The sequence below is a fragment of the Cnephaeus nilssonii genome (assembly GCF_951640355.1).
Source record: "Cnephaeus nilssonii genome assembly, chromosome: 10".
NCBI lineage: Eukaryota > Metazoa > Chordata > Mammalia > Chiroptera > Vespertilionidae > Cnephaeus > Cnephaeus nilssonii.
The window spans coordinates 1,884,140-1,909,730 of NC_137081.1; the positions used below are offsets into that span (position 1 = coordinate 1,884,140).

The 25,591-nt window shown below is 48.8% G+C and overlaps 1 protein-coding gene across 5 annotated transcripts in view; it reads left to right on the forward strand.

Moving 5' to 3' along the window:
• Nucleotides 1-24,632, forward strand: part of GULP1 (GULP PTB domain containing engulfment adaptor 1) — a 156,119-nt gene extending 131,487 nt beyond the window's left edge. For 3 of the 5 annotated variants that reach the window (XM_079781937.1, XM_079781936.1, XM_079781935.1), the window contains 5 exons: nt 3,652-3,768; nt 4,392-4,484; nt 13,858-13,996; nt 16,350-16,444; nt 22,814-24,632. In XM_079781937.1, the coding sequence (XP_079638063.1) occupies nt 3,652-3,768; nt 4,392-4,484; nt 13,858-13,996; nt 16,350-16,444; nt 22,814-22,885 (516 nt within the window). In that variant the 3' untranslated portion in view covers nt 22,886-24,632. Of the gene's footprint in view, nt 1-3,651; nt 3,769-4,391; nt 4,485-11,628; nt 11,854-13,857; nt 13,997-16,349; nt 16,445-22,813 lie in introns of all 5 variants that reach the window. The other 2 variants (XM_079781939.1, XM_079781938.1) reach the window with 2 other exon arrangements.
• The last annotated feature ends 959 nt before the right edge of the window (nt 24,633-25,591 follow it).

The following is a 25,591-nucleotide window of genomic DNA, read 5'->3' on the forward strand; positions in this document are numbered from 1 at the left end:
TCTGGGGAGGTGTGTCCCGTGTCACGTCCGGGAATTGTCTTGTTTCCAGCGTCAGTCAAGTCTCGGGACGCGAGCGAGGCCCGCAACTACTCCAACTCGCTAATGGGTCCGCCCTGTCCCGGACGAGGCTGCGGGATTCCATCCTTAACGGAATTCTCGTGTCAGGCACGCAGGCTCGCGTGGAAACTGCTTCTCTTAGGACGCCCGGCCTGCTCATGCTGGGCATCTCTTTATCTTATAATCATATCATTTATTTGTGATTTAATCTCAACTATGATTTAGGGATGTGCACATGATGCAAAGAGTGATGGTCAGCACAGTTCGTTTTCTCTGGAATGTTAATGGATCGATGCAAAGAAATATGTTCAACTCCAGGAAATAATATCTGTACGGCTTCTTTAAAAATTGCCAACACTTGGAAAGCATGGTTCTTAATTTTCGTGATTCAGAAAACTTTCCACAGTGAAAGGTAATGGAATCGTGAAAGGTGTGAGCACATGTGTGTGCCTGTACATGGCGGGGGAGTGTTCCCTTGTGAATGTAATCTAAAGTTCTTACAGGTGAGGACAACCAGGGAATTCTAAAGTTAAGTTCTGCAGTAATTCTTTAACCTTCTGGAACCGTAAGGAAAACCCGGGGTCTTGATTTTAAGCATGAGCTAATGCTAATCGTAACCTAGTCCGAGGTCCTGTTGTCCAGCATAAGACGTGAATTCCAAGACACGTTGCAGCCATCAATGGCGTTTTCTTTTTCAAGTATGTTTTAATTGATTTTAGATAAAGAGAAAGTGAATGGGAGAGAGAGACAGAAACATCAATGATGAGAGAGAATCATCAGCTTCGTTCGGCGGCCTCCTGCACGCCCCTCACCCCCCCCCCCCCTGCTGGGGATCAGGCCTGCAGCCGGGGCCTGTGCCCTGACTGGGAATCGGAACGGTGACCTCGTGGTGCCTGGGGCGACGCTTCCGCTGATGTCTTTAATGAAGGCAGAACACCTCACCTCAGCAGCATTCTTGGCTTAGACAGGAAAGGAACTTAATTCATGTATTTGCTCATTCTTCAGGCTGTCATAATGTCAGAGGACTAGTATTATGGTCACTCTCAGGCAGTTTATTTCTGTTTTCAGTACGTGAGCTTCTTGAAAACACCTTTTTAAATTGTCCACGTTAAGTGCTACCACAGGTAGACAATAGATACTCAATGATTTTTCTTTAAAGAAAAAGACCGTGTTTCCGTAGAACGTGTTAATATCTGTATCTTCTAGACTATAGTGCTCTTTAAAAAGGCAAACTCATGTGCTAACCTAATTGGCATCAAAATGTCTTTTGAGAATTTGATGAACATTAGAGAACATCTCGTCAGGAAAAGAATATGCTTCCCCAGATGAGAAGTGCTGTGTGCACAATAAGGAATTTTCTGTGAAGCTCCCGTGGCTTTTGAAACGTATCCCACTGAGTGAATGCATTATGTGTACCGTTCCAAGTGCTGCGTAACCATGATTGCTTGCAGATGTTTCTCTCTGTGTGCCTGAGAAGGCTGAGGCCGATCTCTTCTATGTGTGGACAGACTCGCCTTTTACCACTCACAGCGAGCAGCACTCTGGCTGTCTTTCTTGTCTGGCACAGGGAAATAAACCTCCTTGGGGTCTTTTGAAATATTAATAGTCAGAAGAGATCATTATGAATCTGAGCCTGCTTACGGCTTTGTGTCAAAGTGCTTTTCATTATTTGATCCCCATCAAATTGGTTATGTGATCATTTAAACACTAGAGGCCCGGTGTGTGAAATTCGTGCACTTGGGGGGGGGGTGTCCCTCAGCCCAGCCTGCACCCTCTCCAATCTGGGACCCCTCGGGGGATGTCTGACTGCTGGTTTAGGCCCAGTCGGACAGCCCTCTCACAATCCGGGACTACTGGCTCTCAACTGATCGCCTGCCTGCCTGATTGCTCCTAACCACTCCCCTGCCAACCTGATCAATGCCTAACTGCTCCCCTGCCAGCCCGATTGCTCCCAACTGTCCTCCCCTGCTGGCCCAACCACCCCCAATTGCCCTCCCCTGCCAACCTGGTCACCCCCAACTGCCCTCCCCTACAGGCCTGGTCACCCCTAACTGCCCTCCCCTGCCGACCCAGTTGCCCCCAACTGCCCTCCCCTGTTGGCCTGGTCGCCCCCAACTGCCCTCCCCTGCCAGCCGGGTTGCCCCCAACTGCCCTCCCCTGCCAGCCGGGTTGCCCCTAACTGCCCTCTCCTGCAAGCCTGGTCACCCCTAACTATCCTCCCCTGCTGGCCTGATCACAACTACCCTCCCCTGCCGGCCATCTTGTGGCAGTCATCTTTGACCACATGGGGGTGGCCATCATGTGTGAGGGTGTGAGGGTGTGAGGGTCAATTTGCATGTTACCTCTTTATTATATAGGATAAGCTTGCCAGAATCCCTGGGTTTCACAGTATGGACTTCATTGCTACCTGATCATCATTGTCTGTCACTGACTTCCGTAATTTTAATTCCTCGGTGCATTATTCCCTTTGAAGATAGCACATGAGCATTGTGGTTTTTGAAGGCAGAACGCGTGGAGCCTGCAGCGATGGCTCACACGGTTTGTGTGCTCAGGGTTCAGAAGGGGGGCCTTTCGAAGCAGAGCTCTGGTTTCCACTTCACAAAACAAGTTCATGTGGATCGGGCTGGAGCTCAGGGAACCCACATGTAGCGTGTTCACCACGTGATTCTGCTGCAGGTGGATGGAGTTTGGGCTTCGAAAACAAGGGTCTAAGCTCCCCTTCAATCTCATGTTAGCATCACGTTCATGAATGAGCTCAAAGAGGACTGATTCCTCAACGTTTCATATATTATTTTTACCTCAAGGTTTTATTTGCTCTAATTGTATTAATTTGCATAGCCTATAACTGTGGTTGGCAAACTGCGGCTCGCGAGCCACATGCGGCTCTTTGGCCCCTTGAGTGTGGCTCTTCCACAAAATACCACGGCCTGGGCTAGTCTCTTTTGAAGAGGTGGCGTTAGAAGAAGTTTAAGTTTAAAAAATTTGGCTCTCAAAAGAAATTCCAATCGTTGTACTGTTATTTGGCTCTGTTGACTAATGAGCTTGACAACCACTGGCCTATAACTATAAAAATAAAGGAAGTTGAATTTATAATTTAATACTTATTAGAAGAGAAATTCCCAGGCCTACATGGGACGTTTGTGAAGCATTCAATTAATGACTTTACCCAACTTCATGTTAATATCGTAAATAGATGTGTTTGTTTGTCTTATTTTTTAAAATCTGTTTTTATTGATCTCAGAAAGGAAGGGAGAGGGAGAGAGAGATAGAAACATCAATGACGAGAGAATCATTGATTGGCTGCCTCCTGCACGTCCACACTGGGCATGTGTCCTAACCGGGAATTAAACCGTGACCTCCTGGCTCATAGGTCATAGGTCAACCACTGAGCCACGCTGGACACATTACTTTTTTTACATCGTGCATGGGAGGCATTGTTGTTACTTTGGCAGCGAGAACTTTGCTCATTTCCCACTCTCCTACCCCTAACTGCTGCCCTTTGGAGGTGCCCGATGTGAACGTTTTTCTTGATTCAAAGACCAGTCTGACACATGATTACTACATGCTCGTCTCCTTTGTTTTATTTGTATGAAGGCGGAGGAGATCACTTTAACCATCGGCCAAGCATTTAACCTGGCATACAGGAAATTTCTAGAATCTGGAGGCAAGGATGTGGAAACGAGGAAACAGATCGCAGGGCTCCAGAAAAGAGTGAGTAAACTGAGCGGGGCGTGTGGCGTGCGACGTCAGCACAGGGAGCCTCGCATATCATCAGACAGAGTAGCAGCCGCCATCATTCCCCACACTCTGTCACCGCGTCCCTCCCACCGTCACCGGCCCGCGGCGCGCTTGTTAACCATTTCGTATTGGATTCCCACAAGAGCGTAGTGTTCTCATGTGACTTTGCTTCACTCCTGATGCTTCTCACGGGGATCAGAGCAGCAGCAGCAGCAGAGGCTGGGTAAGTGGTTTCCCACGCAGACCCGGGTCCGCGCCATTAAGTGACACCTCTCCACGCTCTCCAGCGCCGCCGTGAGCGTCTCCCTGGCCTGCGGTTACTCTCCAAGGTCACGGGCGAGACTGCACCGCCCGCAGGGAGCACAGACGAGGGATTAGGAACATGCCTGTGCACACGCATAAAAACGTTCTGAACGTCATAGGTCTGCCCAGGGACCCAGCGCTCTGAATCCCCCCAAGCTTTACCAAATAATGCAAGATAGTACATTGCAGTTTTAAATAACAGGAAATCCCATTCCTGAATGCAGTTATTATCAGAGCCGACATTTTCCAAGCATGCGTTTCTGAAGGTCTGTTCAATGATCATTGCCTTTTAGATTCAAGACTTGGAAACAGAAAACGTGGAGCTTAAAAACAAAGTTCAGGATTTGGAAAACCAGTTGCGAATAACCCAGGTGTCAACATCTCCGGTAAGTATACGGAGTAAGTGCACGTTCTCCTGGGAAAAGGGTTTCCTGGTGACAGAACGTCTCTGGGCCATCAGCTCGGCGGTGTTCCTAGTCACGCTCTGTCGTCAGTAATGCAAAGCTGCACGTGGATAGAGATGAAAGCTACTACCCAAGGTTAGTTCAAAATTAAGATTTCGACCCGGCCAGCGTGGCTCAGTGATTGAGTGTTGACCTATGAACCAGGAGGTCACGGTTCGATTCCAGGTCAGGGCACATGCCTGGGTTGCAGGCTCTGTCCCCAATAGGGGGCGTGCAGGAGGGAGCTGAACAGTGATTCTCTCTCATCATTGAGGTTTCTATCTCTCTCTTGCTCTCCCTTCCTCTCTGAAATCAATCCTATATAATCAAGAGCTAATATGCAAATGGTCGTCACGCCTCACGCCATCACAATCCATCACCAGGAGGCTGCCTGCGCAATGGGCACGCAGGGGTGGGCGGGGATGCATGCACGGCAAGGCGTACGCAGGTGGGCGGTGTCCTGACACTGCGTGCGCGGTGCAGAGGCCGGTCCTGGCGGCTCTGCACAGTGACGCCGGGGGTGGGGGGTCCCGCGGCTCTGCACAGCATGGAGGCAGGACTCCTGGCTCCGGCCTACCTCTTTGGGGCAATCCATCGAGGAGCCCTGGATGGGTGGGTGGGGCCTACCTCTTTGGGGCGACTGATTGCGGGGCTCTCGCACTGTGAGAGGGCACAGGCCAGGCTGGGGGACAACCCTCCCCCCACCCCGAGTGTACGAATTTCGTGCACCGGGCCTCTAGTAAAAAATAATTCTAAAAAATTTAAGATTTCCTTGGTAGCTCAGACTGGAGTTGTTTTTCCATGTTGCTCTTATCACTTGTTCTTTTTTTTGTTTTTTCTAGAATAATCTAGCCCTCGATTTTTTTTCTTTGTGGCATAGTCTTCATTTTATTCCTGTTGGTTACTGTGTACTGAGGTTAGACGTACTAGCCTCAGCCAACCTGCCCCTGGAGCACTGAGCTTCACCCTAGAAGCTGGACGATGACCAAGACCAAATCTGCTTTCTTACGTTACACGGCGCGGTTCCCACGGGGAGCGGCACGGTGTATTTCAGACACTAACATGAAGGGTCGTCTCTCAGACAACACTCAGTGTTTATGGTTAAATTATTTCCTTTGGTTTCTTAGAAATGTTAGATCCTCTTCCCAATACCATGTATGATACCATTATTTTGTGATTTGGCTAAGGAAAGTTTTTGGAGGGAGATGGAAGTTAAAACAATATTTTTTCCTAGGCAAAGTATATTTAGGATATTTTTTCTTTTTGAATCATGTGTACTAAGGATTTTTTTCCATTAAAGTGTATATCTTATCTTGTATTTTTGTTAATATATATTTTTATTGACTTCAGAGAAGAAGGGAGAGGGAGAGAGAGACAGAAATATCAATGATGAGAGAGAATCATGGATCAGCTGCCTCCCGCATGCCCCACACTGGGGATCGAGCCTGCAACCCAGGCATGTGCCCTGACCGGGAATCAAACCATGACCTCCTGGTTCATAGGTTGACGCTCAACCACTGAGCCACGCCGGCCGGGCTTTATTTTGTATTTTAAAAGTATTTAATGCATAACTTACGGCATAAACTCTGAGCTGAGACACAGTGACAGCCTTTGCAAACTTTGGCAAAGAACTTTTGTTGCAGATTTTTATTTGCAAGTTCGTTTTGGTCCCGTCACTGGGCTGGCTCAGGGCACAGGTTTTAGCGTATCTGCCTGTGTTTGCCATCCAGTGCGAGAATGCTTCCCCGGTTCATCGCCCCGAAGGGTGCTTCTCTGAGAAGGTATTTAGGGTTTCAGGTTTGCTGTGCCCTGGAAGTCGGTCAAAACCCCTTCTTCCCTCTGCACTCCCCTCCCCCTCCTCCCCGGCAACGGGGGCACTGCCACTGCGTGGCACGTGGTTGGTGCCTGTGGGGCCGATAGGGCAGGTGGGCGGCCGGAGCGAGGCCTGTGCCCACGGCCTTCGGCATGCACACGACGTGCTGGCGCCTCCTCCTCGGGTGCCGGCTGGTTACCATGTTCCTTCCTCCCGCTGTCTCTTCGCTGCCACTCCGCGGTGCTTCTCGTCAAGAGTAGGACTTCTTTGCCTCCCCATTTTATTTCTTCCTTTTCTTTGTAGTGAACTTGTGGAGGTGACACTGGTGAACAAAGTTATGCGGTTTCAGGGGCACGATTCTAAACACATCGTCCGTACATGTATTGTGTGTCCCCCACCCCAAGCCAAGTCTCCTTCCATCACCAGTTATCCCCCCCACGCTCTCCTCCCCTCCCCCGGGCACCACCACCCGGACAGACGCTCTGAGTGACACAGCGGAGAAGAGGGGAGCGAGCGGGAGCTTAGAGAGACGGCCCGGAGGGCAGCACAAACCCGTTTTCTGATCTGAACTCAGGCCGCGCTGAGCAGGCGGCGTTGAATGGCGGCGGCGGGTGGAAGGCAGGGCAGGGGCTGCACACGGGCACAGGCCTGCTCTGAGCCGAACACGTGGACGTGCCATGGACGGTCCGAGTCCAGGTCTCCCAGGGCCGGGGCCAGGGCTGAGCTGTTCGTGCTGCTGCTGCTGTTGTTGAACTGCAGTGAGTGAGGAGTCGGGATGAGGGCAGCTTCTGGCTGCTGCCGGCACCACAGGCTGTGACGAGGCCAAATGGCCCGGCTGGTGGTGCTCCTGGCTGAGCATTGCCTGTGGACCCAGCGGTCCCAGGTCCGATTCCCGATCAGGGCACAGCCTGGGTGGCAGGTTGCGGGCTCGATCCCCAGTAGGGGGCGTGCAGTAGGCAGCCGATCATGATTCTCTCTCATCATCGATGTTTCTCTCTCCCTCTCCCTCTCCCTTCCTCTCTATCTAAAAATCAATTGGAAAAAAAACAAAATAAAAACATGTAAAGAGGCCAACGGGAAGTCCCCAGAGCTGGCCGGGACACGACTGCAGTGGAGCGGGACAGGGAGGAGGCCCGGCGGTCTAGACGTCGGTCCTCGGTCCGGTCCGTTGAGATGCTCCGCACAGCGTGTCCTGATGCGTTTGGAAGGGGAGTTCGCAGGATTCCCTGGTGGCCGCGGGCGCCGTGGACGAAGGACGGCCAGGATCGTCCCTTAAGGTTTCATCCTGAGCAGGTGGTGGGGTGCCACTCTCTGACGCAGACATGACGTGGGGGGGGGGGCGATCAGAAGCAGTGTTTCACTTTTGCTCACGTGAGTTCTGCCTGCCGGGCAGAGCCGTCTAATGGGTGCAGAAGAGACGGATCTGGAATTCAAGGAGGGCGAGCTGGGGGTGTGGTCCCCGAATGAAAAGCTCGCGCTTCCTGTCACCGGGGACTCTTGTCGATGGTGGTAGTTGATGCTCCGGGATGAGTCTGCTCCCGGGAGAGCTGGCGGAGCGGCTGGGTTCCAGCGAGAGAAAACAAAACAGGAGACTGTTCCTTCCGTTTGCTCTCGGTATTAAAGTGAGAAGACGTTTTTCACGACGGAAGAGGCCGATCTGTGATCTACACACATATCCCAGCCCTTCCCCTCCACGCCAGCTCCCTAAGTGCACGATGGACGACGAGCCCCCTGCTTTCCGTTTCCTTGGGCGAAGCCACCCGCCGGCTTTGCGGGCACCGGCCAGCCAGCACGCGTGCGGGTCCCCTGGACACACGACGGGGGTCCCTGGGCCCTCTCCCGCTGAACGAAGTCGCCTCTCCGGGCTGTGTCCACGCCGCTGTCCCCCGAAGCCGTGGGCGTCTCCCCGCGGCCCGGGAGAGCGGGGCCCTGTTAGGACGGCCGTTCCACCAGCGAGGACTTTCCGTTACTGGCGCAGCCGCTGCTCTCCGCTGGGCGGTGGTTTGGCGGCGGATGAGAGGCCGGGTGTTCCACCATTTGGTCCTCATTATCCCGGGACCATCTGATTCCCATTCATCGCTCTCACATGGCAGCGCTCAGTGTGCAGATCAGAAAACGGGTTTGTGCTGCCTCCTGCCTGGTGGCCGCCTCCAGGGTCGCCCCATTCCACGATGTGGGCACGGCACGTGACATCAAACCGTCCCCCTGGATCCTGGGTCTGGGTGCTTACATTGTACATGTCTGGCTGTCGGAGCTTTTAACCAGATCAGACTCTTGCCAGGAAGTTAAATGAACAAAACTGTCGTCCTGAGTCCCCCTGGGCTCTCTGTTGCTGAGGAGACGGGTGTCTTCCTTTCAGAGGGGCCGGGTACAGCCCTGCCTTCGCATGATGGACGGCGTGGCCGCGGATTAAACGGGGCAGGGCGGTTACAACCTGCGATGTGTATTCGTCGCGGGTAAACAGACCTGCCCGTTTATCTTCCTCTGGAGTTTCCTCGGCGAGTGAGGTTGAGATGGGCGAGGGCAGATTGTGAAAACGCTCAATCACACAACAAGCCCCGCGGGAATCTAAACAAAGGCCTTGGTTTTAAACACGAGCGTTGGTGCAAGAACCTTTGGTGCCACGGAAAACGCTGACCGGTCCACCGCTTCGCTTCCGCGCCTGGGACTTCTCCCAAGGCCGGTTCCGAAGTCTAAACCCTGTCTCACGGGAAGAAACAATATTCCACTCCAGTGCCGGCCCGGAGCACCGATCCAGTCACTTCTCTCTCCTGGTTCCGGTTTTCCTCTCTGAGATAGTAGACAATGGAAGCCATTCGATTTGCAGGATTCTTGTAAGAACATGTAAGATGATAACGGGTCTTATAACTAAGAAACCAACCTAAACACATTGTGGATCTAGAAAGCTGAAAAAATGCATCCATGATGCTGTAAGTTCTAAATTCTAGAAGTTGTTACTTTTAAAGCTTATTTAAAAAGTGATGTAACCCGGCCAGCGTGGCTCAGTGTTTGAGCATGGACCTCTGAACCAGGAGGTCACAGTTCGACTCCCGGTCAGGGCACAGGCCCGGGTTGCGGGCTCGATCCCCAGTGTAGGGCGTGCAGGAGGCAGCCGATCCATGATTCTCTCTCATCATTGATGTTTCTTTTTTTTTTTCTTCTTTTTTTTTTTTTAAATATATTTTATTGATTTTTTACAGGGAGGAAGAGAGAGGGATAGAGAGCTAGAAACATCGATGAGAGAGAAACATCGATCAGCTGCCTCCTGCACACTCCCTACTGGGGATGTGCCCGCAACCAAGGTACATGCCCTTGACCGGAATCGAACCTGGGACCCTTGAGTCCGCAGGCCGACGCTCTAGCCACTGAGCCAAACCGGTTTCGGCTCATCATTGATGTTTCTATCTCTCTCTCTCCCTCTCCCTTCCTCTCTTAAATCAATAAAATATACTTTAAAAATTAAATATAAATAAATTAATAAAAAATGATGTAGAAACTGTGCCCTAACAGTGGACTTTAAAAGCATGAATTAGCATGGCAGTATAGAACGTATTGCTGGGACCTTTTTACCTTGCCATTATATTTCCCATCTTTAGTGTTATTTACCCATTTATAATGAGAACATTTTAATTTAGGCCTCTATATTAATAAATATAAATAATTTACTTTTTAAATTTAATTCTAAATGGAATATTGAACCTCTACTACTTTAATAATTTTGATAAATCATGTTTTAACCTTAAAGTTGTTTTCCATTTTTAAAAGGGTCCTGGCAGGTTGATGGCACCAAAATAACAGCATAAAATAAATGGTTGGTGTCATTCTCACATTTCTGTGGACATCGCCACGGAAACGTTTAGTCTTTCACTCAGTGTTTTTATGAAACGCACCCAACGTTTACTGCTGGGAGTCAGCCGTCACACCTTTTATGTAGGCGCAGCTCAAAGCTGAAAAGTCCCCCAGCATGTCCCCCCAGCGTGCCCCCCAGCATGCCCCCCCAGCGTGCCCCCCAAGCATGGCCCAGCGCCCACCTCCTGGAAGAGCCACCTGCGCTCAGGAGCAGGAATCGCAGGCGCGGCGCTCACTCTGTCTCGGTAGCTTCTGTGCCGTGACCGGCGACGTGCGAGCCCAGAGCTGTCTCCGCGGTGAAGTGACCGGAGCCCGGGCTTCGCCAGGACCAGGCCCTCGGGACTGGGGACTCGGGACTGAGCGGCGGCGCCCTGGGCTTCTGGGCAGAGTCCAAACACTTGGGTTTCCAGCCATCCGGCTGCACGGCTACTTCTGACCTTTGCCCCTGCCACTCCCCAGGGAAAGGGGACCCCCCCCCCCCCCCCCCCGCTGGGCCAGCGCCTTCTCGCTGCCCTGGCTCTGCTGTCACAGCGAGGGGTCAACCCTAAGCCGCTTTCCTGTGGGCGAGTGTGAACCGGCCGCTCTGGCCCCGCAGCTCAGCGCCCGGCTCAGCTCTCTGCAGGCGCTCCGAATGTGCTGTCATGGAAACAGCCGGAGAGCCCCCCAACACGGACCTGCAGCCAGCACCGCCCCCCCCCCCCCCCCCCCCCCGGCGAGGTCTGAGGCTTCTCAGCTCCTCCAAGCATCCGGGATGCGTGCCCTCTGCCCGCCTGCCAGGCCCCACGCCAGGACTCCCCGCTGTCCCCGGCCCGATGGGGGCCTCGGTGGCGTGGAGTTTGTCTTCTTTGGCCCCCACATCGGACTCCGTCACAGAGAACCGTGGGCCTTCCTCCCCACACCTTTACTGTAATAGGGACTTAGCGTCACTGGTCCTCATTCTTCACAGGAATGGTGCTGGTGAAATATGACGTGCAGATGTAACCCTTTTAGAAAATTCTAAATCCACTTTTGACTAAACTCCACTTCTCCTTCGGTGAGCGTTTTTCTTCTTGCTCTCCTCCCTTTTCCCATCCTGTTCACCGAAGCTCTCTCCAAACCAACCTGTGGGCTTCCCCCGTTTCCTCCACTGTCTCCCTCTCAAGTCCTAATGAATGCACTTTTTTATTTCAATGTCTAAAAATGTTATATTTCCATAAAAATGGTCAAATCAACTGATCCAGCATCTAAGGACTGTCACAATAGGAAAATCAACTCTACTAAACTCCTCTACTCAAACTACTTCTTTTAATGTTAGTAACATTTTTTCTAATTTTACCTTTCCTTTCCACAAAATGTAATTTCATGAACACGTTTGCATGTGCACGTTCTTCCTTGTCCCCCTCCTTCCTTCTTCTCCTGAGTGCCTCTCTCTGTCCTTTCTTCCAGCTGCTGCTCACAGTGTCTGCTCACGAGCCACGCGGGCTTCAGAGCTGCGCTTCCCCGCTCTGGCGCTCGAGTGAGGACTCACCCCCCTGTCTAAGCATTTCTCCCATTCCCGCCGCCACCCCTGCTCCCTCGGCCGACTCCAGACTGTCGCTGGGGATGACACCACCGCCTTCTAAGTGCGGCCTTCCCAGGCCAGTCAGTGCGAGCAGCATCCCAAGACCGCATGTAATTTCCTGAACAGAAACTTCTTTTTCCTGTCCCGCTTGTTTTCTTTAATTCGGCCGAACTGTGCTGTTAGGCGGCAGCGAAAAATGCAGGTGTGTCTGGAATAACGTGACCTGGGCCTTGGCCGGCCGTGTTGGCTTCCTTTGGTTACCTGACGTCAGAGAGCTCCAGGGGAGAGTGGATGGTGCACACACCCACAGGAAGAGGAGAGGGCGGGACTCGGGGACCCTTCGGGGCAGCAGACGGGAGAGGGGGGCATCGGTGCCGTTGGCGGGAGCAGTGTCGGCGGAGTTCATGCATAAACGGCAGAGTCTGGCTGGATAGGCATCGCGGGCTGAAGGAAGGACAAGATGGGGCAGGAGATGGGGTGCCTGCCTCAGGGAGCTGGGCCTTGAAGGGAAGAGAAAGGATGAGAGGAAAAGAGGGGCAGAGGGAGACATCTGTGGTGGCTCCGTTTTGCTTTTGACCAGTTGAGTTTTGAGTTCTTGATGTTCCGGGGAAGAGGAGAGAGGTGGCCGCCAGGGGAAGCAGGGGGTGGGGGTTAGGCGGGGGGAGAGTGGTAGGAGAGCAGTGTTCCTGAGGGGGGCAGTGCTGAGGGGTGAAGTTGCCTGAAGGCTTTGGATAGTATTTACATTAAAGTAAACGGGACGGTAAAAAGGGGGAGATGGCAGCAATTTTCCTGCATGAAAGACAGAGGCAAAGAAGCATCGAACAGACTGTCAAACTACAGCGGGAAGGTAGGGGAGGGTTGGGGGGTCCGAGATCAACCGAAGGACTTGTATGCATGCATATGAGCACAACCAACAGACGCAAGACACTGGGGGCGGGGGGACGAGGGCAAGTGCCGGGGGGGTAGGGGAAGTTGGGGAAGGTCAGTGAGGGGGAAAAAAAAGAGACATATGTACTACTATTTGTAATACCTTAAACAATACAATTTTTTAAAAATGTACTAGCAATCATGCTAATGGCAAGTCTGTCACTCTTTACACATAAGCAGCCTTATTAGTCTTCATTGTTTTTGTCGTCTACGACTCAGAAAAATAAATGCATTCTGAGAGTGTCATTTGACCATCAAACCATGACCTCCTGGTTCATAGGTTGATGCGCAGCCACTGAGCCACACTGGCTGGGCTCATTAAAATTTTTAATTACCGAAGTGTTATGTTTACTTGTGAATAGGAGCTACTCGAAGCATTCTCTGTTTATGTTCTTACAGGAAAAGGAAAATTTTCCTCACTATCCCTCTCCAATGTGGGAGTTCTTTCTTTCCTGTCTATGGATTGTGGATTGTGTGTGCATGTATGTGTGTGTGTGTGTGTGTGTGTGTTTTCCCCTGAATGACAAAGTGATGATTATTTCATTCTTTCATCATACCCTGGCCCAGACGGACCCAGATAGCAATGGTTTTGGTGGAATAGTCAGTGATTATTAAATCACAAGGTAGGGTTTATTGTAAAAAACTCGATGAACTCTTGCTCAGCAGAAAAGACACTGCAGTGTGTCCGAGAGCTGACTGTCCCTGTGGTTATAAATATAAACTAAAACGCACCCTTGGAAACTGTGACATTTGTGCTCAGTTGTATTTACATGGTTATATTTAAGAAGGTACATCACTTATGGTCAATTATTTTTGTTTAACACTTATAATCTTATGCAAGCTATAGTACTGAAATCATGTGTTATAGCTTCTAACATTTTCACTTCTCTGATACAATGGCAGTTATTTGTGGATATACAAAAACTCCAGGCCGTGCTTCATATCTGCCTAGAATGGTACTGTCACTAGGGTTGCCATCATCTTTGAGGACATTTTTGCAGAAATTTTCTCTTGCTTTCCTGTTCATGAGCATTTAGCATAACTGTTGGGACCATATGAAATTGCCGATATTTAGTTATTTTTGATACAACAGAATGTGTCGTTCATACGTTGTACATGTAGTGAAGTAGTCAGCACGGTAATGTGTCTGCATGAACGACTGCCCTAACTTACTTCTCTCACTGCAGGCCGGCAGCCTGTCGCCTCAGTCGCCCTCCACGGACATCTTCGACATGGTTCCCTTTTCGCCCACCTCCCACCCGCCTCCGGTGCCCACGCCCAACGGCACGCAGCCGCCCCCGGTCCCTGGCAGAGCTGCCGAGATCAGTAAGTTCAAAACAAATCAGTGTGCCTTGCTGTGCTTGTGTACGTTATGATGGCCGATGAATGCTTTATGTGAAATTATATATCTTAACCCTTTGCACTCGCTTGCTTTTTTCTCGATTCCTTTATTCTAAAGCTAACCGTGTCGAGTCACACTCGACATCCGAGTGCAAAAGGTTAAAAAGCTCATTAAAATTTTTTATAACTTTTTTTTAAATTGATTTCAGAGAGGAAGGGAGAGAGAGAAACATCAATGATGGGACAGAATCATAGATCGGCTGCCTCCTGCACGCCCCCTACTGGGGATGGAGCCTGCAACCCGGGCATGTGCCCTGACTGGGAATCGAAGCATGACCTCCTGGTTCATAGGTCGATGCTCAACCACTGAGCCACACCAGCCAGGCTCATTAAATTTTTTAATTACTGAAGTGTTATGTTTACATGTGCATACAGTATCATGTTTACAAAGTATACATGTGTCACATTCATAGTTCAGAGTATACTACTAAAGACATGATTTACATTTGAAATTTTATGAAAATGACATTTTTGTGTAGGGTTATTTACATCATAATACAAAACATTGACTTATATTTTTATTGGGTTATATTGGGGTTATGGTTTTAATGTTTTAATCTAAGGATTAAAAACAACTCTGGTGGGAATTTTCATGATTTTGACATGTCTCGTGGAGCTCAGTGTACATTTTGGGTTACCATGGAGTGTGTGGATAAGCTTAGTGGAAGAAATACATAAATCTGTGCATTCCATGGTTTACTTATTACTCCTACATCAGCGTTCTTTCTTTGACATCTGAAACGTTAGGAAGGCGCTGCTCCTCTGATTCACCTTCTGTATGTCTGGAAGGAACATGAGAGTCTCTTTCTGATGAATTAGAAAGCAGCCAACAGACGCTCACTGTTAATATCTTGACTGTTGGATCTGCGCCCGGTCACAGACACCCAGAGATTAGTTCCCAGGGGCCGTGATCAGGCACCGTGTGCCCAGGGAACCCGAAGGGAAGGGATTTTACATAACCTGCTCTCCTGCACCCTCTCTGGATCACGGGGAGACATTTCCGTGACACTCTGAAGTGTTAGCGTAAGGCTCACAGCACGGCGTGGCCCATGGTTGTTGCGTGTCCCTTTGTGAAACGTAAAGTCTATTCCCATGCGAGGCAGCCATTGGACTTGAGAAGACGAACGTGAATGCAAAGGAATAACATCAGGGACGTTAACAATCTGCTTATGGGAGTATTCAGTACTTTACCTAATGTGAAAGGTATACATACCTTCCTGTGGATGTATTTGGTGCCAGCACACACATCATCGTGTTCTCAGAAAAGGTTGCCAGTGTCCTCATACTGTAATGGGCTGATTTTGTCCTTTTACGTGTCTGACACTCCTCCTTGACCGCTGTTTTGTAACTCGTGGGAGACCTCTCACTCTTCAAAGTGTCTTTATTTGGGTGAGAAGTGATATGTCCCTCTTAAGTTTATACAATCCTTACCAGAACGAGGCACCTCTAAGCATTTGTCATTTGTTAACTTATTTCCTATATGAATCTGACCCCCCAAAGTTATAACTGGAGAAGCAAGAATAATGGGAGGGAAGGAGCGATGTTGAGAATACAAGCAGCCTCAGTAGTATTTCTTACACAGCATTGACTTCAGAGTGTGATTACAGTTTCCTGAAAATGCAAGTCTTATTACATTATAAATTCCCAGGCCCGTCTATAACTCCGAATTCCTTCATAGTCTGTCAGGGTTTTATTTGAATTGATTCAGAGGAAAGAAATTTCGTAGCCATTAAAAAAATTTCTTTTTCCACTATCAATCACAGCCATCAATTTTAACGTGGATACTTCTTCTGTGATTAAAAAAAAGTATATTTAAAATATATGTACAGAGAGCTTTTTGATGCCGGGATGATGCTGGGATCAAGGGTTTTCTAGGAAGGTGACATGACTTCACACCACACGAGATGATAGCCCTTAAACATTGTCCGAGATTCATACGTGAACCATGAGTCAAACTGCCTCCTAGCCTCGTCAGTCCTGCGCATTGCTGCACGCCTGGGTCAGGAGATGGGATGGGGGCGTCTCGGTGAGGAGCACATTCATGTTAATAACATGTAGGTGTTGTAATGCATTCATTATCCAGTATCTGGTGGGTTTGATATTAGGAAGCCCTAGTTAAAGACGCATCCTAAAATGAGTCTGAGCTTCCTGGTTGGTATTAACAAGCCTGAGCTTGGGAAAGCCCAGCATGAAGGGGGAGTGGCTCCCTTGCCACGTAGGGTTTCTTTACGCGATCTGCCTTTGTTGTTCTTATACCACGTCCTTGTCTCCCGTCTAGAACGAGACCTGTTCGGAGCAGAGCCCTTTGACCCGTTCAGCTGTGCGGCGGGAGACTTCCCTCCCGACATTCAATCGAAACTAGATGAAATGCAGGTGACTATCCAGCAGATCGGCCCCTGCCTGGTGTTCTCTCTTTAATATGTGATTCTGTAGACATCCAACAGGTTGGCCCATGCGTGGATTTTTCGCTTTAACCTTTTGCACTCGGATGTCGAGTGTGACTCGACACGGTTAGCATCGGTAGCAGGAATCGAGAAAAAAGCAAGCGAGTGCAAAGGGTTAATATGTGATTCTGTAGACCCACATTCTCCTTTTTTTGAGTTACTATCACTATAAAAACTGACTTAAAGTACCTACTTTAAAATAATAATATGCATTTAGTCCTATAAACACTCCTGCAGATGCTAAGGATGAGGTTTGGTGTGGTTCTTAATGGTGCATCTTGCAATGGCAATACAATGGCTCATGTTCTTATGCAAAATTGCATGGATTCTAATGGCTCATTATTTTGAAATCCAAGAATTAAAAGGTCATTACACTAGATTTATAAGATTCTATCTCAGTCTTAACAATTATGAATTTCAGGATTGTGAATGGGTAGAGGCAGGAAAATCTTTGTAAGGCTAACATCAGTCTCTCTTGAAAGAAGCATTGTAGGGAAGTTCATGACTTTGGCGCTCTCAGTGAAAAAGCAGAAACCCGTCACGAGCTTTTTAGGAATGCAGTTCAGTTGGGTTTTCGTTCTTTCTCTCCCTTTTATTTTCCAGTTTTGAATTGTTCTGGAAGTTTGAAGATACTGGTTTTAAGAGCTCTATAGAATGGGCCATGATGAATCCATGTTCTTATAAACACTAAATTCTTCTGTTTGTATTTTCTCTTTATATTCTGGTGAAGTTATTAGATGCTAGTTTTTATCAAAGACATATCCTTGAAGCTCTCAGACAAATATTAATTCAAAAATCATAATTAAATAAAAAAATTACAACACCTAATAAAACTCCAGTTAAGAACTTTGATGTAACAGGACGAGTGATGCTATTTAGCGGAAACTAAAGTCACCAATGTCAAACTTCTGTTTGTCCTAGCGTCCCCATCTCTTTGCTATATTCCAAATACCGTGAAACTTTCACCCAAGTAGCGCATGATGATTTGCCAGGAATGCTTTATTTCTGTCACATGGAACCCATTGCTATGCTTTTGTAAGGGCAGATACACATATGGGCACTGATGTCATAGTATTAGTTCCCAAGTTTATACAAACTGTAAAGAGTATTTTTTTTATTAATGCTTTTTAGATTTTCACAAAGTTGAAAATTGTTCTATACATTTTTTAAGATAAGCCAACAACTTTAGATCTTTGTAGGCACTCAACTTTGAGAAACACTGTATTGGAATGATTTCATGAGGTGTTAGTCAAAGAATGTTAAGCTGTTGTATTTTTGCTGTTACTTCTATTTTTGCCATTTCTAATATTTTCTTAATGTCTTGTTCATTCTTTTCTGCTTTCATGGTGGGTAGCGCCAGAGATGGTTGGTATATTATTTTCATAATAATTTTAAACAGCTTGCCACTTTTTAAAGCTAAAAATATAACATTTGCATGCTTTATGTAAGAAATATTCAAACAGCAGTTTCATATGGATGTATCTGATTATTAATTGTGTTTAAAGGGATCTTATAACCCATATTTTAAAGTATTTTTCTCAATGACATAGTCACTATTGTGTTGTCCATATCATTGCTTGCCTATGTCTTTGAGTCCAGGAATAACTTCCAAGGTCATTTCAATTAAAGTAAAATAATATTTTCATCTAAAGTCTATGATGATTGTATTATTTATTTTGTTAGCTTAATTAATCTAATGCGCATTTAGCTACTATTTTTATCTTTGCATAGAATGTAAACATTTATACAGTATAATGGGCAGCATAAACCATCATCTTGAGTTAATAAGCCTACTGAAATATTTGGTTTTCCTTTTTTATTGACAGAGGAAGTCACAGAAACATCTCATACATGTACAATTTAATAAAAAACATTAAGCCATATTTCATTATAAATTGCTAGAAAGTTAGGTATTTATTTGAAATCAATAATTTAGGTTTTTCATTTGACATAATTTAAACTTCTGGTACATGACCTCAACAGGGAAATCAGTATAATAGTATGGTCAGCCCAGAAGTACACCTTGTAAGTTATAATAACTTAATACCTGGTAAGTCAGTGAATGGTGAAAGAATTATGCATTAAGTGGTGTTAAATTGACTGGTTAATAACTTGGAGGATCAATGTACAGCAGACACAGCAAATATTCAAATATATATTTCATAAGCAGTAAACAGATTTAAATGTTTGAAATACGAATATTTACCAGACTTTTTATTTGGAGAGAAATTTTTGTAAGGACATCCTATATAATGAAGAGGTAATATGCAAATTGACCCTCATGCTGTCGCACAAGATGGCCGCCACAAGATGGCTGTCAGGGAAGGGCAGTTGGGGGCGACCAGCCTGAATGTGAGGGCAGTTAGGGGTGACCAGGCTGACAAAGGAGGACAGTTAGGGGTGACCAGGCCTGCAGGGGAAGGCAGTTGGGGGCGACCGGGCCAGCAGGGGAGGGCAGTTGGGGGTGACCAGATCTACAGGGGAGGGCAGTTGGGGGTGACCAGGCCTGCAAGGGAGGGCTTTTTTGTTGGGGGGGGACAGACCTGCAGGGGAGGGCAATTGGGGGGGACAAGGCCTGCAGGGGAGGGCAGTTAGGGGCGACTGGGCCAGCCATGGAGGGCAGTTGGGGGCGACTGGGCCCGCTGGGGAGGGCACATGGGGGCGACCGGACATGCACGGGAGGGCAGTTAGGGGCCACCAGGCCAGCAGGGGAGGGCAGTTAGGGGTGACCAGGCCGGCAGGGGTGGGAAGTTGGGGTCGACCGGGCTGGCAGGGGAGGGCAGTTGGGGGTTACAGGGCCCACAGGGGAGGGCAGTCAGGCTGGCAGGGGAGCAGTTAGAAGTCAATCAGGCTGGCAGGGAAGTGGTGAGGGGGTGATCAGGCTGGCAGGCAGAAGAGCGGTTGGGAGCCAGCAGTCCCAGATTGTGAGAGGGATGTCCGACTGCTGGTTAAACCCCCAAGGGGTCCCCGATTGGAGAGGGTGCAGGCTGGGCTGAGGGACAACCCCTCCAGTGCACACATTTCGTGAACCGGGCCTCTAGTATTTTATATAAATATATTAGAGGCCTGTTGCAGGAAGATTCCTGCAATAGGGTATCCTGTGGCTGTCTCTGCCGCCCCGCCTGCTTCCCTCCCTTCTCCCCCAGCCCTGCCTGCTTCCCTCCCTTCTCCCCCGCCCCCCTGCTTCCCTCCCTTCTCCCCCACCCAGCCTGCTTCCCTCCCTTCTCCCCCGCCCCCCTGCTTCCCTCCCTTCTCCCCCACCCCTCCTGCTTCCCTCCCTTCTCCCCCACCCCTCCTGCTTCCTCCCCTTCTCTACCGCCCCCCCTGCTTCCTCCCTTCTCCCCCGCCCCGCCTGCTTCCCTCCCTTCTCCCTGACCCGCCTGCTTCCCTCCCTTCTCCCCCGCCCCTCCTGCTTTCCTCCCATCTCCCCCGCCCCTCCTGCTTCCCTCCCTTCTCCCCCGCCCCTCCTGCTTCCCTCCCTTCTCCCCGACCCACCTGCTTTCCTCCCTTCTCCCCACCCCGCCTGCTTCCTTCCCATCTCCCCCGCCCCTCCTGCTTCCCTCCCTTCTCCCCACCCCGCCTGCTTCCCTCCCATCTCCCCCGCCCCTCCTGCTTCCCTCCCTTCTCCCCCGCCCCTCCTGCTTCCCTCCCTTCTCCCCACCCCGCCTGCTTCCCTCCCTTCTCCCCACCCCGCCTGCTTCCCTCCCATCTCCCCCGCCCCTCCTGCTTCCCTCCCTTCTCCCCCACCCCTCCTGCTTCCCTCCCTTCTCCCCCGCCCCTCCTGCTTCCCTCCCTTCTCCCCACCCCGCCTGCTTCCCTCCCTTCTCCCCACCCCGCCTGCTTCCTTCCCATCTCCCCCGCCCCTCCTGCTTCCCTCCCTTCTCCCCACCCCGCCTGCTTCCCTCCCATCTCCCCCGCCCCTCCTGCTTCCCTCCCTTCTCCCCCACCCCTCCTGCTTCCCTCCCTTCTCCCCCACCCCGCCTGCTTCCCTCCCATCTCCCCCGCCCCTCCTGCTTCCCTCCCATCTCCCCCGCCCCTCCTGCTTCCCTCCCTTCTCCCCACCCCGCCTGCTTCCCTCCCATCTCCCCCGCCCCTCCTGCTTCCCTCCCTTCTCCCCACCCCTCCTGCTTCCCTCCCTTCTCCCCACCCCGCCTGCTTCCCTCCCTTCTCCCCACCCCGCCTGCTTCCTTCCCATCTCCCCCGCCCCTCCTGCTTCCCTCCCTTCTCCCCACCCCGCCTGCTTCCCTCCCATCTCCCCCGCCCCTCCTGCTTCCCTCCCTTCTCCCCCGCCCCTCCTGCTTCCCTCCCTTCTCCCCACCCCGCCTGCTTCCCTCCCATCTCCCCTGCCCCTCCTGCTTCCCTCCCTTCTCCCCCGCCCCTCCTGCTTCCCTCCCTTCTCCCCCGCCCCTCCTGCTTTCCTCCCATCTCCCCCGCCCCACCTGCTTCCCTCCCTTCTCCCCCACCCCTCCTGCTTCCCTCCCTTCTCCCTGCCCCACCTGCTTCCCTCCCTTCTCCCTGCCCCACCTGCTTCCCTCCCTTCTCCCTGCCCCACCTGCTTCCCTCCCTTCTCCCTGCCCCACCTGCTTCCCTCCCTTCTCCCCCGCTCCCCCTGCTTCCCTCCCTTCTCCCCGACCCCACCTGCTTCCCTCCCATTTCCCCCACCCCACCTGCTTCCCTCCCTTCTCCCCCGCCCCCCCTGCTTCCCTCCCTTCTCCTCTGCCCCACCTGCTTCCCTCCCTTCTCCACACCCCGCCTGCTTCCCTCCAGTCTCCGCCACCCCGCTTGCTTCTCTGCAGCTTCACTCCCTTCTGCAGCGCTTGGCTTCCTTCTACGCTGTCTTCAGTCTTTCTCTCCGCATGGATATGCAAATTAACCACCATCTTGGTTGGGTTAATTTGCATATTTGCTCCTGATTGGCTGGTGGGCGTGGCTTGTCGACATAGTGAAGGTACGGTCAATTTGCATGTTTCTCTTTTATTAGTTAGGATAGTCTTTTACAAAATAACTTCCATAGTTCTTTTAAATTTTCTGTTTAATAATATAAATATATCAAGTATGCATAATGTTTACAAAGGTATACAAGTATACATTTGCCCTTTCTCTATAATAGAAATGTCAGAGATGAAAGAAAATTAGTAAAATGTATATGAAAATCTTCCTCCTGTCAGAGTCTGGGGCGCACCGCAGGACCCAGAGTCAAGTCCCCACCCACCTGTGGTGCTTCAAAATTGCGCAAGACCCAGACCCAGCCGGCCCCATCCCCATTGGGCAAGATCCAGACCCGGCCGGCCCCACCCTTGTCAAGCCCTGCCAGGCGGGGGGTGCAGCCTCAAGTCCCCTGGCCTGGTTCCAGAGTGGGGGGAGCGCCTTGAGGTCCCCCATCAAGCCCTGCCAGGTGGGGGACACAGCCCGAGGTCCACCGTCAAGCCCCACTGAGCGGGGGGCGCACCTTGAGATCTCCCATCAAGCCCCGCGGGTGGGGGTGTGCAGCATCAGGTCCCCCGGCCCGGTGCCGAGAGGGGGGCACAGCCTCAGGTCCCCCGGTGCCGGGGTGGGGAGTGTGGCCTGAGGTCCCCCGGCCTGTGGCCGGGGGGAGCAGCCTGAGGTCCTTTGGCCCATCACCGGGGCAGGAGGCACGGCCTGAGGTCCCCTGTCAAGCCCCGCCAGGCGGGGGCGCTCAGCCTCAGGTCCCTGCTGATTGCTCATTAAGGCTCGTTAGGGAAACTCAGCCTCCGCTGTGGGCGCAGCCATCTTTTGTGATGGTGTGACAGTCAATTTGCATATTCCCTCTTGATTAGATAGGATTTTCTTACTAATAATCAGCACTAGTGCAGGTGACAAAGCAAGCACGAAATCACTGCGGCCAGGGTCAGTCCTAGCGTGCCTTTGGAGGGTGCTTTGCTACTAATACTCATGTCTGTATTCTTCGCCAAGTTAATGCAATCTGTTCTGAGGAGGAAATAATTATAAGTGTGAAAATTATGAAAAATAATTCAGTACATCTTAGAAATTGTAAACAGTTAAATCATATTAAAACATAATAGGATGTTACATAGTCATTAAATTAGTTTAATGGGGACTCCGTAAAGAAAATTTGTTCTGCTAATGGGCGTCACGATCTGTCACACCTGCAGGAAAATTTGACAAGCCAACATTTTGACATTGAATTATTTCTTAGTGGCTCACAGCCTGAAGATTTCAACTTTGGTTCATAGTCTCTTTGATTTACTGATTTTACTTATTTGTTTATTTACTGCCATGTGCTTTCCTACTTTAATGATTTTTCTCTGTTTTACAGGAGGGGTTCAAAATGGGACTAACTCTTGAAGGCACGGTATTTTGTCTGGACCCCGTAGACAGCAAGTGCTGATGTCAAGAAAAGGGTGCCTGGTTCATGTTAAATTTGTTTGCTCTGCACACACGTTCGTGATTACTTTATGACAGATCTTATCTGTGTGCCAATATATTTTTTAATATCTTCACTTTCTGAAAAGTATTTCAGTAAAATTTCCTCATACCTTCACTATTGATCTGTAACCTTTCATTTTAAAAACAGCTCACTGTAAAGTCTTCTTTTATATTCCTTTCTGTTTCTGTTGTAAAAGGATTTATAATCAAAGGACCAGTGATCCAAATATCTCTCTTGTGCTTGAGCTCCACAGCGTTCGCACCTTGAAATCTGTGTTACTACTCCAGGCTGCTAGTTGAGTGCTGATTTCCCAAAAGCCATACCTTAATGAAACCTTCGAAAGTCCTAACGAGATACACCAACGCCAAACTGAATGCTATATTCAAACTAATAACCATGTTACCCGATGTCATTTTATGTATGAAGCGTTGTTTCCTATCTTTGAGAAAATGTAAACTTTGAATATAACGCCACCAGGTCACTTTTGGTAGGTGAAATAACAAAACTATAAATGCCTGTTATAATTAAACCAAATGTGTTTAGAGTATTAGTAAATGCAAGGTAATAACGTTAGCCATTATCGTCAGTTATACTCTACATACTTTATTTCATGAATAAATATTGTGGAAAAATTTAAATTTCCTTTTTAGCAAACACTTAAAGTTTAAGTTCTTATGAGATAAGTTACGTTACTAAACATGTAGACATCCTCAGATCTCATGTTTCCTGAAAAAGCATTTGGCATGTTTGCCGTCTATAGCTGCACTGTCTGTCTGTTACTCGTATTTATTTTACCAAATATATTTTTGCCTCAAAATATTGTGATGGCTCATTAGTTTTGATACTGTAAAATCTATAGAAACCACTCTTCATGAATCATCAATATTACTTAGCAAATTTTTTTGTTGTTGACGTTAGAATCTCTTTTTTTTTTTCACAAAAATCAAGTTGCTGCTCAGTTTATCTTTAACTTGAATAATAATTGTTACTCAGTGCAACCAAAATTTATGGTCAAAACTTATCATTTGGTTCATCACAACGTAAGAACAATGAATGAGGCTACATTGCTGGTAGAGCTCCAAAGCAGATTCTCCTTTTCTTCTACTCTTGGAAATTTTCTTCAAGTGCTAAAGGTACATTTTCACTAGGAAACGAAATCGAATAGCTTATGCAATATCCTATTTGTATGTATCTCCATAAGGTTCTATGATATATGTAAGCCTTCTTGGTTGTTTTCTGGTATCCGTTAGGTTGTACCTTAATTAGAAGGTAGTATGTGTTTCATAAAGAAAAGTCTTTATAATTTTTGTTTGTCATATAGTATTTTGGAATTTGTATAATGAGGACGTTTAGAAGCCATATCAATGGCTTTTTTTACCAGATAGAATTTGTATTTTTATTGTACTTTAAAAAGCTTTATGTAATAGGTATATATTTAGTGGCCATTTATTATCAATGGTAACATAATAAAATACTTAAGATGGTATTTGCACATTTAAGATACATTACCAATTTTTAATGGTAATCAGGTAATCAATTCTGCTACTGGCATGATTAAATAGTCCACAGTTGGTCATTAATTATGAAAATTTGCTTCACCAGTGCATTTTTATGAAGATCCAGTTGAAAATTGTATTTCTATGTAAACTCAATGATATGTTTGATTTTACTGAGAATAAATGATTTTAATTAAACCGTATAACTTGATCATTAATAATCCCTAATTAAGACACATTTTGAAGTTAATTTCATGCCGGATTTTTCTGGTCACGGGTTGGAGACCAGAGAGAGAGAGAGGGTTTAACTTCATTTCTGAGATCCCACACACATTACTAGCTGTATGAGCAAATATTCAGTTGTAAAAGCAAAGGATTTGGCCCTGCTGGTGAGAGAGGGCACAATGAGACTTGAGTCTGAGCTGTTGCTTTGGTTTGGGTTCTTTATCTCAAGAAGTGGACAAATGAATTCACGGGCAAAGGGAAACGAATGAAGTTTATTACAGCGAAAGTTAGCAAAGCTCTCAGCAGGCCAAAGGGTTCCTGAATAGGGTTCCCACAAGCTCACTAGTCTAGGGGTTTCTATTTCCTGCTCTTGCCTCCTATTGGCTCTTTCAAAAATAACACCAGCCAATTCCTTTTGCCTTCATCTTCCCTCTTAGTTCCCACGCTCAGGTTCAGGGGCAAGGGCAGCTCTACGGGTGACGGGTCCATTCAGTGTATCTCACTCACATCCTGACCATTTGGTTCATTCCCGCCTAATTTACCATATTCCCTCCCCAGGCCCTTCTGAGTCCTCATGCCCCCTTTCCAATGCTGTACCCTAACTGCCATAAGGGATTTGGGATGATGATCCCTCTGGATGCTTCCTGCTGAGTGGGGGCATTGTGAGGAGCTGACAGGCAGGGATCTGTCAAGAGAGGACTATCTAGAGCAGGGGTCCTCAAACTTTTTAAACGAGGGGCCAGTTCACTGTCCCTCAGACCGTTGGAGGGCCGGACTATTGTTTAAAAAAAAACTATGAACAAATTCCTATGCACACTGCACATATCGTATTTTGAAGTAAAAAAACAAAACGGCAAAAACACCCGCATGTGGCCCGCAGGCCGTAGTTTGAGGACGCCCGATCTAGAGGGCCACAGGAAATCGGGTTGTCCATGTGGGGGTTCCA